Source organism: Heliangelus exortis, chromosome 3 (assembly GCF_036169615.1).
Source record: "Heliangelus exortis chromosome 3, bHelExo1.hap1, whole genome shotgun sequence".
NCBI classification, from domain to species: Eukaryota; Metazoa; Chordata; class Aves; order Apodiformes; family Trochilidae; genus Heliangelus; species Heliangelus exortis.
Window position 1 is genome coordinate 84,824,677 of NC_092424.1, and position 11,570 is coordinate 84,836,246.

The 11,570-nt window shown below is 43.4% G+C and overlaps 1 protein-coding gene across 1 annotated transcript; it reads left to right on the plus strand.

Annotated features, from left to right (window-relative positions):
* Positions 1-6,766: 6,766 nt before the first annotated feature.
* EEF1A1 (eukaryotic translation elongation factor 1 alpha 1) lies at positions 6,767-11,363 on the plus strand. Its single transcript, XM_071741546.1, has 8 exons — positions 6,767-6,891; positions 7,731-7,920; positions 8,788-8,967; positions 9,086-9,382; positions 9,642-9,792; positions 9,959-10,215; positions 10,409-10,643; positions 10,963-11,363. The coding sequence occupies exons 2-8, from the start codon at positions 7,777-7,779 to the stop codon at positions 11,085-11,087; spliced, it is 1,389 nt and encodes a 462-aa protein (XP_071597647.1). The 5' UTR covers positions 6,767-6,891; positions 7,731-7,776; the 3' UTR covers positions 11,088-11,363.
* The last annotated feature ends 207 nt before the right edge of the window (positions 11,364-11,570 follow it).

Consider the following 11,570-nt stretch of genomic DNA (forward strand, 5'->3'; position numbering starts at 1 on the left):
TCCCCGTTCAAGTGAGTTAAAATTACATTTTTGTGTATTTATGACTGTATATCTGTATGGTGAAGTTATGTCAGTGTCTGCAGAAACTGATTTAATGCAACCTTTCATAGTGATAATTCCAACTACTTTGAGCACATGACATCTTTTCAGCTCCTGCATATCCACTACTTTGTACAAAGTTTGCTTAATTTACTTAATGCAAGTTGCCTGTAAGAAGCACCAAATAGTCTCCATTTGTGAGCCTGTTAAACCTGTCACAGTAGAATAGATTAGTTTGATGAAATTTGCTCCTAACAAGTCTGGGGCTGTTACATATCAACCTATTATCTCCTAAAAGTAGTTAATTTGTTCCAATATATTTTTTCCAGGAATTGCAATTAGACTGTTCCATAACTGTCCAGTTCATGCATCTGCTCTTTCTTGTTTGTATTTTTTTTTTACATTTTATACTCTTCATCCTTTTTTAAAATCCAATTTAGAGATTTTTTTTTTTTTAATTATTATTATTATTCCAGTGCTCTGGAGCCTGCTCCATTCTATAGCTTTCAGAGATAATCAGTAGTGGCTTTGAGACAGCTTCATCTGGCAAGTACTTCAGAAAGATGGTATTAGAGTTAGCTTACTAAAACCAAAGACATAACTTTAATGCCTGTTCCCATCCTCCCCAGTCAAGTTCTTTCTCCTTTATTGTGGGGTGTTTTTTGTTTTGTTTTTTCGTAACATAATATTGGGCACTTCTTCATCTGTTTGTTTACTGCTTTTAGCAAGCTGGTCCCACTGCTCAATGCCAGTTACAAATAACTGGCTTCCATTTCTACCTTAATTTAACTACCAACCATCTTGAATCTTCTTGTGTCTTTGTGTTCAGGCTTGTGATTCTTCCTCTGTAGGATTTTCTGTCTTATAGAATTCTGGAGACAAACTCAAACTTTTTTTCAATAAACTCTGTATAGATTACATAGGTCAAGTGTAAGTACTTTTCCAGATCTAGACATACTCCCATAGCTCTTCTCTGAAACCTTTCCAAACTTTAATGATCTCAAATCTAAATTGACTGAATAAATGTCGAGCATATGCTATATACACTAAATCTGAGCAAGGCTTCTAAATTACCTGACTTGCACCACTTCTGGGTACTGTGGTTACCACATAGCAAGAATAATGTATGTGTGACTGCAGTGGAAACTGATCCTATGGGCTAAGTGATACCAAGGCTCAAAACCACAGCAATGTCAAGCTGAGAGGGTGAATAATGGATGGCACCTGAGCTAAGCAGCTGGATGTGTCCATGCCATCCTGACCAACCCAAGCCTCAGGTTCTGCTCTCCTTCTGCCTTTGGCCTGTCCGTCTGCTCTCTTCAATTTTTTTTTGTCTTTTTCAGTCTGCACCAAACTCACCTTTATTGTGTTTCTCTGCCATGCAGCAAACAGCTGCATCTCAGGTGTTCTTACTTCATATAAACTATTTTTAGACTTTGTCTCCCTCCTTGAAAACCTGCTTTTACCTGGATCAGTAGGAGAGGCAGAAAGGGGGGAATGCAAAAGGTCTTCAAGATGAGAATGAGGAACTACAGGTTTTCTGCTGGTGCACTTCCAGCTTGCCAAGTGTGCATCAGCTCCAAACCTACTATAGAAAGAAGAAGCAAAGTTTACCTTGAGTGAGTGGACGTTCAGTAAAGCTGGCAGAGCATAGGTCAATTGAGCTGTGAGCTTTTAGAGAACTGTAAAATGGCATGGTCAGTGAGCAAGGTTTCATAACAGGCATGAAAGGATAAATATTGGCAATATATTTTTTACCACAGGAGATCAGAGCTTTAAAATGGAATTTTGGAAGTTCATGATAAATTGAGACAAGCTGACCTCACCCAGTGGATTTCTGCTCAGCAACCTCCACTTTCTTTATGCACAACACATTTTTTTTCCCTATGCTTCCGTAAGTGTAACTCCTAGAAGGGATGATCATCCATTTAGGAGGTAAGTGGCAGGTTATAGTGAAAGTGTCATTCTGTTTGGGGAAGGTGAGCAAATGATGTAGCCTCTTTGCTGTTGGAGAACACTAACGCAAAACCACAGAACAGTTTAACAAATTAAATTGTTTCTCCACAACAGAGGTGGTTACTTCGTCAGCCTTTCACCTTCATTCTGTGTTGGTGTCTCGTAATTCTGCTTTTTGCCTGGAGACAGGTCATCAGCTGGTGTAAACTAGCCTAGCCCTAGTAAGGCAAATGAAGCTTTGTCAGGTGTCTACAAGTGAAGGGTCACTTTTTTGGTTAAACTAAAGGAGGAATTACTTCTTGGGTCTGAAATCCTCTAATTCTCTGATTGCGTCTTCACGTTCACTGTTCAGTTCCAGAATAGTCTTACTGAAGCAGCCACCTGTAAGGTTCTTCCTTCTGAGGACACTTCTACTCTAAATCAGATACTTTCATGTTCTAGTTCAGTAATGCAGAGCACCACAGAACAGAAAAGAGGCTGAAATACAGCTCTTCTGCTTGCATCTGCAGTATACCCATTCTGACACTGACCCTTCATTATCACTGTTCAACTGGTACTAAACATTCAGTATAAATTAGCCTTTTTGTGCTGGGGAGAAATGGGATTTGAAAAGATTGTACAAAGGATTTTTTTTCAAAGCAGACTGTCTTCTAAGCGTGAGTCCTTTACCTGTTGTAAATGCTGGAACAACATTAGTGCTTCCCACAGGAAATTTGTTTAAGGGGAAACAATGCCTTCTTAAGAGGCTCATGTTTAAGTTCTTCAGAAGCCTCTGAAACTGTAGCTGCTTATTCCTCCCAACAATACACTCAGGAGTTTTGAAGGCCATTCTCTTACACCTCCTACTGTAAGGCTTTATCTTCTGAAGCTGTTAAGCAAGGTCTGCTATGAGATAGACAAGGTTGATGAAGGCTTTATCCAAGTCTCTAAGACTTCCAAGGATGTAGAGGTTTATTTTAGTTACTATCCTAAGATAGTAACTTAGAGTGTTCTTACTGTTTTCCTTTTACCAAGTAATTTCATTTGTATAAAAAATGTCAGGTACTAGTACAGAACTAAATAACTTTCAAAAGTAGCTTTTTTACAATTATTTTATATTACCTAAACCAGTTCAGCTAAACCACTTTTTGAAGCAAGTTTTTTGTCTAATCTCTTCATACAAGAAAAACACCATTATTCTATTAATTGTGGTTTTATTTGTTAAACAGATGATTGAAAAATCTGTTAGTAAGCAGTAGGATCATGTAGGGAAAAGGATTTCGTAACAGCTGTAGGTGCTTTTTATTTCTATTAAGAATCAATGCATTAAAAAACACTGACAGATGGAAGTAAAGCTGTGTGCTTGTGCTGTAGTTTATATTGAACGTTTGGACTAATATACATACAATGATAATTGTGATATAGGCATTAAAAATAGTTTCATGGTAAGTATGAGGTTAATTGTATTAGAAACCCATGCTCTGTACCAGGATCAGGTTTTGCTAATCACCAGTTACTATTGGTAATTTTGGCCTGCTGTTCCATCACACTGTCTAAAAGGGCCCTAAAGAAATGTTAGTGCCTCTTCCATATATTCTGAGGGTGATAAACTGCATTTATCAGGTTTGTGTTTAGAATCTTGTGCTTATAAAGTTTGCTTACATCCCCTGAATGACCTTGCTCATTGCAGTTTTTTTAAAAATAGCTGTGTAGGTGCTAGTCACCTTCCTCTTTGTGCAGGAGTCTGACCAAAGAAGATGCCAAAAGATTCTGCAGATGTGCTCAATGAGCACACTTTTATTTTCTAGCATGATTTCACTGGCTGTGCCATGTTTTAAACTTCTAGTACATTCTGTATGTGTGAAGCCACTCACTACAATGTAAGTGTTGCTGCTGTAGCTTCCTTACTGACAGGATTTTAATCATTTTAATATACTTTGAGCAGAGATTCTTTTTTAAAACAGTGGCTATACTATAGGTTTCTACAATACAAGTGATTTAGAGAATCCTTCTATGTGTTCTCACACTGAAGCCATAGGTGGCCATAGGTTTAGCATATGCTCACCCATGGTCATTGGAGAATGAGTAATTTTTCCCCACAAAATCCTCCAGTTTCTGAAATCAGACTGGATTTAATAAGCACTGTTCCAAAGCTCAGAAGACCTTGATTTCTTGAAAGCTCTTATTCCCATTTCTTCCCAAGTGTTTCGTATCAAAGAGATTAGTTTTGCCAAACAGACAAAATACAACATTTGTAACTGGCTATTTGCATTCAGGATTTAGTCCAGTGTATGCCTATCTCTATTAGCTGAGAAGATTCTTCAGAATGCATTTCCACTCAATTATGTGAGGCTACTCCTATATCTAAAGCTCCCCAGCTCTATAAATATTTGTGAGACTGATAATAGGAATGTTCTGCTAATGGAATGGACAATGAGAGAGATTATAGTTGTTGAGAGAATAAAAACATGTACCGGACAGGTTAAAAAAGAAATAATAATATTCTTTTGGAAACTCAATTAAAGAAATGGAGGGGGAAAGCTAACTGTTGTAGACTTGAACTAGGACTGTGGTTAAAAATTTGTTTGACAATTTCAGCTTGCATAGCTTTCAGCTATGTACATACCACAGAAACTGCCATCTTAAGAAATACATGGTTTTAAATGCCTTTATGAAATAGTCTTTTTAAAAAAGTTTCCTTAAAAAAGACATGTGCAGTTTGGGTATGTAGTTACAAATCAGTAACACATTTCCTTTCTCCTCTCTCTTGTAAGGCATAAGTCATTGACTGCGTTTGGAAAGTGTTAAACTATCTTTTTATGAGAATGGATGCTTTGACAGATAGTCCATTAAAAATGCCCCCTACTGAAATACACACTTAAGAAGCTAACTTCAAACTATCCTGAATAATAAAGTTTTTAGCTGTGTTTACAAACAGTCTTTGCTTTACAGAGAAATCTCAGAAGTGCTGCTTAACTTTCTTACCAAATATTACTTTTTGGTCCCCAGAGTGAGCCACTAAATCACTGCATAATAATTAATTTCTATTTCCCTTTTTCTGCCCTTCAGTTACTGTGTCTTCATATGCAGTGTCTCCACTAATAACTCCCCCTAAATACTAGTTCTGAGGAAAGCTGAACCATCTCTACCTTCCCCCCACCCTCACCACTGATCTCTGCCTAAAAACATAGGAGGAGAAGAGAAAGGACTTTCATGTCTTTATTCCTTTATTTAAAATTGGTGGGTTAACAACATCTGAAAGTTTTTGCACGATTTACTTTGAAAGTGGATTTTTGTGTAAAAGGTCTATTTGAAACCCAGCACCTTCTCTAATAAGACATCTTTCAAATCACTTTTTTTACAAAATGCACCCTATTCAATTTTATTGTGCATGTGGAAAAATACCAGATACTGTGGAAATACTTTATTTTCTTATCAGTCCTTGAAGTTTATGGGTATTAGTGTTGTGAATTTGATGCTGAAGGTATCTCTGCTAGAGAAACTTGGAGTCAAGTGAGACTGTAGAAACATCAGGTGGTTTTTTATATTATTCATGTTGTTTGCTGGTTTTGAACAAGAAGCTATTTCTGTGCCTTACAGCTGCAATCTGAAGAGCACACCAACAAATTTATGGGATTATAGTTGCATATATATATATATATAAAACACAGGAGTACGATGTACCTGAAGAAAACAGAGCAAGTAGCTTTGTTTCCTTTGCAAATAATTTTAAAAGAACAAACATAAATATTTTGTTCAGCTTCTCAACTTAATTTCACTTGCACAGGTATAGAAGATGTTGAATCTTTAGTGGATTTTTCTTCTATCAATGAGTAAAGCAGAGAACAACCCATTGGAATCACGAGGGCTTTTATTTCTGATGATGTGACCAGTCATGGCCAGGATTTCAAAAATAATTTGGTAGGGCTGCAGTTTTCTCAAGTGAAGATACAGTATGTGGGCACTCCTTGCAGTTTAAGTATCCTAAATGCTCAAGTGATTCTCTTTAATTCGTTTGCATTTCAGATACATCTCTGCTTAAGGTGGGTTTGCCTTTTTATTTTTGTGCCAAAGTTTGCTGAGCCATGTCAGTCCTTCTTGTCTAATGGTACAAGAAAGAAGGAAAAATCTTGCTTTTTCTTAAAGCCAAAGCTGTTTCTCAGTCTGGTGCAGTGAACTTCACGAACTGGCCATGTTCTGCCTCCCCACCTGTGTTTCTGGATAACCTGCAACATCGAGTTGGAGAAGGGGTGTTTGGGTATTCCATGAACTCAAGCAAGTAACTGTGGGTTAGTCAGCATAACTAACTGGGCATTTCTCATCTCATTGACCGAGTTCTTTTGTGTCCCTAATAAGAAACAATTATTTTGCCTGGGGGTATTCTCCAGGGATTTTCTTTAGCTGGGCTATGATGCAACGTGCGGAACTTTCTCCTCCCATGCCTCCAGCTCCTGGCCGAGCACCGGGGGCTCCCGCTAACCCGCCTCATCTGGGCGAAGCCATCCTATTCCCGCCGGGTCACTTCGAGGCAGGGACCCCGCTCCTGCCCGGTCACCTCGGGCGCTGACGGTCCCCGCGCAGGAAGGGGCCAGCGCAGCTCGGCGCCGCTCCGCCCCGCCGGCGCTGCTGCCACAGCACAGCGCGGGTTCGGAAGAGTCCATCCCCGCTGCCCGGTGGGGAAGAGGAAGAGGAACCCGGGCTCGGGTACGGCTCGGGTACCGCTCCGGTGCCGCTCCAGGCTGAGGTCTGGGATCGCCCTTTGCCCGCGCGGCCGCCGGGGCGGGGCTGGGGGGGGCGGGGCCGCGGGGCCGCCGGGAGTGGTGACGTGTGCGTCAGGCCCCGCCCCACCCAGGGTATATAAGGGGCGGCGTTCACGCCGTCGGTCTTTTTCGCTCCGGGTTTGCCGCCGTCTTGCAGGTGAGGCGCGTCCGCGGGGGGCAGGCCGGGGCATGGGCCGGGTCGGGGCAGGGCCGGGGGCCCGAGTGCCCTGGGGGCTGGCGAGCGCCGTGCGCGGGCGTGGCCGCCACCGCAAAGCGGTGCGCGGGAGGTGGGGGGGAGGGGCAGGGCAGGGGGATAGAGGGGCAGGGGGCGTTGGCGAGGGAGCCGGGCGGGCAGGAGATGCCACATGGGCAGATGGAGACGCATCGTACCCCTCGATTCCCCCTGGGCCGGGGCCCATGAGCGGCGTGGCCATGCCGGCGAGAAGCACGAGGTGCCGGGCTCCTGCCCTGAGGGTGGCGGTAGGGCCGTCGGCGCGACGCGCGGTACGTGGCGGTCGAGGTGGGGCCCGTGGGCCGGTGTTGGGGTCCGTGGGCCGCCGCCTGGGCCGCGGTGGGGGAAGGGGGATGGGGCACGAGTGAAAAAATGGCGGCTCGCCTTTCCTGCCTGCCGCCAGCTCCACAAAATGGAGGACGCGGAGGCCCGGGCGGGGTGAGTCACACAAAGGAGCGGGCCGGCCCCGCCCCGCCCTCATCGCTGCCCGTCAGCATCGCCGGGCCAGCCGACCCGCTGCCCGGCCGCCGGGGGTAACTCGAGCCCGGAGGCAGCGAGGGGAGGGGGCGAGGCGAGGGGCACGCAGCAGGGGCCCGCGGCCGGCGCCCGCCCGATCCGCCCCTCCCCCGGTGGGGCGGGGCCGCCGTCCAGGCCGGGCCTGCCCGGGCCTCCCTAGGCTCGGGGCCGCCGCGGTCGGGGACGGGGACGACGATGGCGTGGCTGTTCCTCGAGGTGTAACCGGTGTTTTTGTGGGGAACTCGCAGGTGTGATTCTCTTTTGCCGAAAGAAAGAGCCTAACTAACATTCAACATGGGAAAGGAGAAGACCCACATCAACATCGTCGTCATCGGACACGTCGACTCTGGCAAGTCCACCACCACCGGCCACCTCATCTACAAATGCGGTGGTATCGACAAGAGGACCATCGAGAAGTTCGAGAAGGAAGCTGCTGAGGTGTGTGGGCCTCTGACATTCAGGAAAATACCGGTGGCGCAGTGATAAATAACGAGAGATTTCATTTCAAAACTCAGTTGCAAAATGTTCTGTGGCCACAGGGAGGCAGTTTGGCAGCAACTCCCAATCGCTGTACAAGTGTGTAGGTGCTCAGTGGCCACAGGGAGGCAGTTCGGTTGCAGTTCTCCCTCTAGTTCAACTAAAGTGCTGAATCCACCTTTACTAGAGTTGGCAAAGCTGGAATTGTGAAGTGTAGAAACAGGGAAAATAAAGGTAGTCTAGAGCTGCATTTGAATAATCGTGCCTGGAATCGTAGTGTAAGTGGAGTTCCCAGCTTTGGTCTTTTATTATAGAGGATAAAATTAAAGAAGTTACCCTGATGAAGTTTACTCTAAAAAAAGAAATAAACTGGATTTTGAAGTTTAAAACTAGAAAGTTGCTTATAATACTTTTGTGTGTAGTAAGTGCTTCAGTCTTAATAAGCACACCAAAAAATGATAGTGAACATTGGGCTGAGTGGCAGTTGAGCTGTTGATTATTGCAGGGATTGCATTGGAAAGAAGGTAAATTTGTAGTGGACACTTGATATTCGAGCTTAAGCTCAAGAGATCTGTCATTAGGACAATTAACAAGCTGTCAAGAGGGCTAAGCTGTCAGCAGGATAAAATGAAAAGCTATTGGCATCTCTCGCTAGTAGTGCCAAGTGTATCCTGTTGCTTGTTTAACAAGCAACAACATTTTTCAGTGTTAAACCACTTACTATTCTTGGATTTTGTCCTTTTGACAGCGTGTGATCTTTCTGAAGTAAATCCAAATGTATTATCACCCTTAAAAAAAAAAGTTGGTTGTTTTTTTTTTTATCCACAGATGGGCAAAGGTTCCTTCAAATATGCCTGGGTCTTGGACAAGCTGAAAGCTGAGCGTGAGCGTGGTATTACTATTGATATTTCCCTGTGGAAATTTGAAACAAGCAAATACTATGTCACCATCATCGATGCGCCTGGACACAGAGACTTCATTAAGAACATGATCACTGGAACTTCTCAGGTATGTAAACAGCTAAGGATTTCAAAAGTTCTAACCAGGTTGATCCTTGGTTGCTGTTCTCTTAATACCTCGAACATGTGCCACCTTAATAATGAGGGGTTTTCCTTTCTTTTCAAAGGCTGATTGTGCTGTCCTGATCGTTGCTGCTGGTGTTGGTGAGTTCGAGGCTGGTATTTCCAAGAACGGGCAGACCCGTGAGCACGCTCTTCTGGCCTACACCCTGGGTGTGAAACAGCTGATTGTTGGTGTCAACAAGATGGATTCCACCGAGCCACCTTACAGCCAGAAGAGATATGAAGAGATTGTCAAAGAAGTCAGCACTTACATCAAGAAGATTGGCTACAACCCAGACACTGTAGCCTTTGTGCCAATTTCTGGTTGGAACGGAGACAACATGTTGGAGCCAAGCTCTAACGTAGGTTTGACATTTATTTGTATTTAGAATTGAAACTAGAAGGATTAACAAAGTGTATTATGCAATAATAGCATGCATGTGGGGTTTAATAGTTGCAATTGGAAGTGCTGAGGTCAAAAATCAAATCCCAGCATGTTGAAAACTTTTTTTTCTGCTGTAGTATACAGTGATTTATATCAAGATAAACTACATGGTCTTTTTTAGCCTTGTGCCATTAAAATTGGCAGGCAGTTAATGTCTGGGCTTGTTTCTGTTACAGATGCCCTGGTTCAAGGGGTGGAAGGTTACCCGAAAGGATGGCAATGCCAGTGGAACCACTCTGCTTGAAGCTTTGGACTGTATCCTGCCACCAACTCGTCCGACTGACAAACCCCTGCGTCTGCCTCTTCAAGATGTCTACAAAATTGGTGGTAAGTGTTCTCTGTAATGCTTTTTTTTTCACAGCTAATGAGAGTAAGCAACAGAAATGCAGTTGTTCGCCTGAGAACGGTTTTTATTGTTGAAAAATCAGTCCTTTCCTCAGGTAGGGGTATACACTTTCTGAGCAGAGTTACTAATAATGCCTCTCCTCTACAGGGATCGGTACTGTCCCAGTCGGCCGTGTGGAAACTGGTGTTCTGAAGCCAGGCATGGTGGTTACATTTGCCCCTGTCAACGTTACAACTGAAGTAAAATCTGTTGAGATGCATCACGAAGCCCTGAGTGAAGCTCTGCCTGGTGATAACGTTGGCTTCAATGTCAAGAACGTGTCTGTGAAGGACGTTCGCCGTGGCAACGTTGCTGGTGACAGCAAGAACGATCCTCCCATGGAAGCTGCAGGCTTCACTGCACAGGTAATCCTTGCAGCTGTTTAAAGATGCTCAAAGTCTGCATTATGAAGTCTCATTCATACTTACTAGTGCACTTAAGCTATAAAGTGACATAGACTTGAGCTCTTCAGGCACGTTTGCTTAAAGCCCATACTGTGATAGCCCTGGCTCTGTATGACACATCAGTATTCTCAATTGCTCAATTGGTGTTTTCTAGGTTATTATCCTGAACCATCCTGGCCAAATTAGTGCTGGTTATGCCCCTGTGCTGGATTGCCATACTGCTCACATTGCATGCAAATTTGCTGAGCTCAAAGAGAAGATTGATCGTCGTTCTGGCAAGAAGCTGGAGGATGGCCCCAAATTCCTGAAATCTGGAGATGCTGCCATCGTTGATATGATCCCTGGCAAACCCATGTGTGTTGAGAGCTTCTCTGATTATCCTCCCCTGGGTAAGGCATCTTTCTTCTAATATAAGTTAAGACTGATTTGTATAGAAAAAAATGCAATTGATTTCTAGTTAAGGAATGTAGCATGCTCTGTAAAATGCTGGTAAAAGCTGAGACAAAAAAAACTTAAAGTGGGACCTGAACTTCAGCAATACCAGGGGTACTTGCTCTAGATAAATTGTCTCAATCCCTGTCTCATGGAGTTCACTGTCACAGAGTGGCATCTGCCCACTCACCCTGAGTTGTGCATTGCTGCTGTGAGGATAACACTGTGGGGTATGGATCCCTGGACAAAAGCCATAAAACCTGTTTGTGTTTTCAGGTCGTTTTGCTGTGCGTGACATGAGGCAGACGGTTGCTGTTGGTGTCATCAAGGCAGTTGACAAGAAGGCTGGCGGAGCTGGCAAGGTCACAAAGTCTGCCCAGAAGGCCCAGAAGGCTAAATGAAAATTCTGTACATCAGCTGCCACCTCAGTCTTAATCAGTGGTGGAAGAACGGTCTCAGAACTGTTTGTCTCAATTGGCCATTTAAGTTTAATAGTAAAAGACTGGTTAATGATTACAATGCATCGTAAAAGCTTCAGAAGGAAAGGAATGTTTGTGGACCATTTGTTTCGTGGCAGTTTAAGTTATTAGTCTTTAAAATCGATAAATTTTTTAAAATGGAAATGACCAAAAATCTGTCACAGAATTTGAGACCATTAAAACAAAAGTTCAATGCTATGTCTCTGTGTTTTTTGGGTTAATGTTAATAGAACTAACAATAAGACGGTCCTGGTGGAATCAGAAAGGATGTCTGTTACTTAAAAATAATAAGAAATTGCAAATCCAATATTAAAATATGTTGATTCTGATCAGTAGGGCAAAATTGAGCTACAGGATTCATTTTAACTAATCTAAGCCTAAAAAAACCTACTCTGTGGTGCTTTC

Excerpts from the sequence above, each read along its gene's own strand:
- EEF1A1 (XM_071741546.1), top strand. The coding sequence starts at position 7,777 with ATGGGAAAGGAGAAGACCCACATCAACATCGTCGTCATCGGACACGTC. Across the intron at positions 9,383-9,641 it reads TGTTGGAGCCAAGCTCTAAC|ATGCCCTGGTTCAAGGGGTG; the intron begins GTAGGTTTGACA and ends TTTCTGTTACAG. Across the intron at positions 10,216-10,408 it reads CTGCAGGCTTCACTGCACAG|GTTATTATCCTGAACCATCC; the intron begins GTAATCCTTGCA and ends GGTGTTTTCTAG.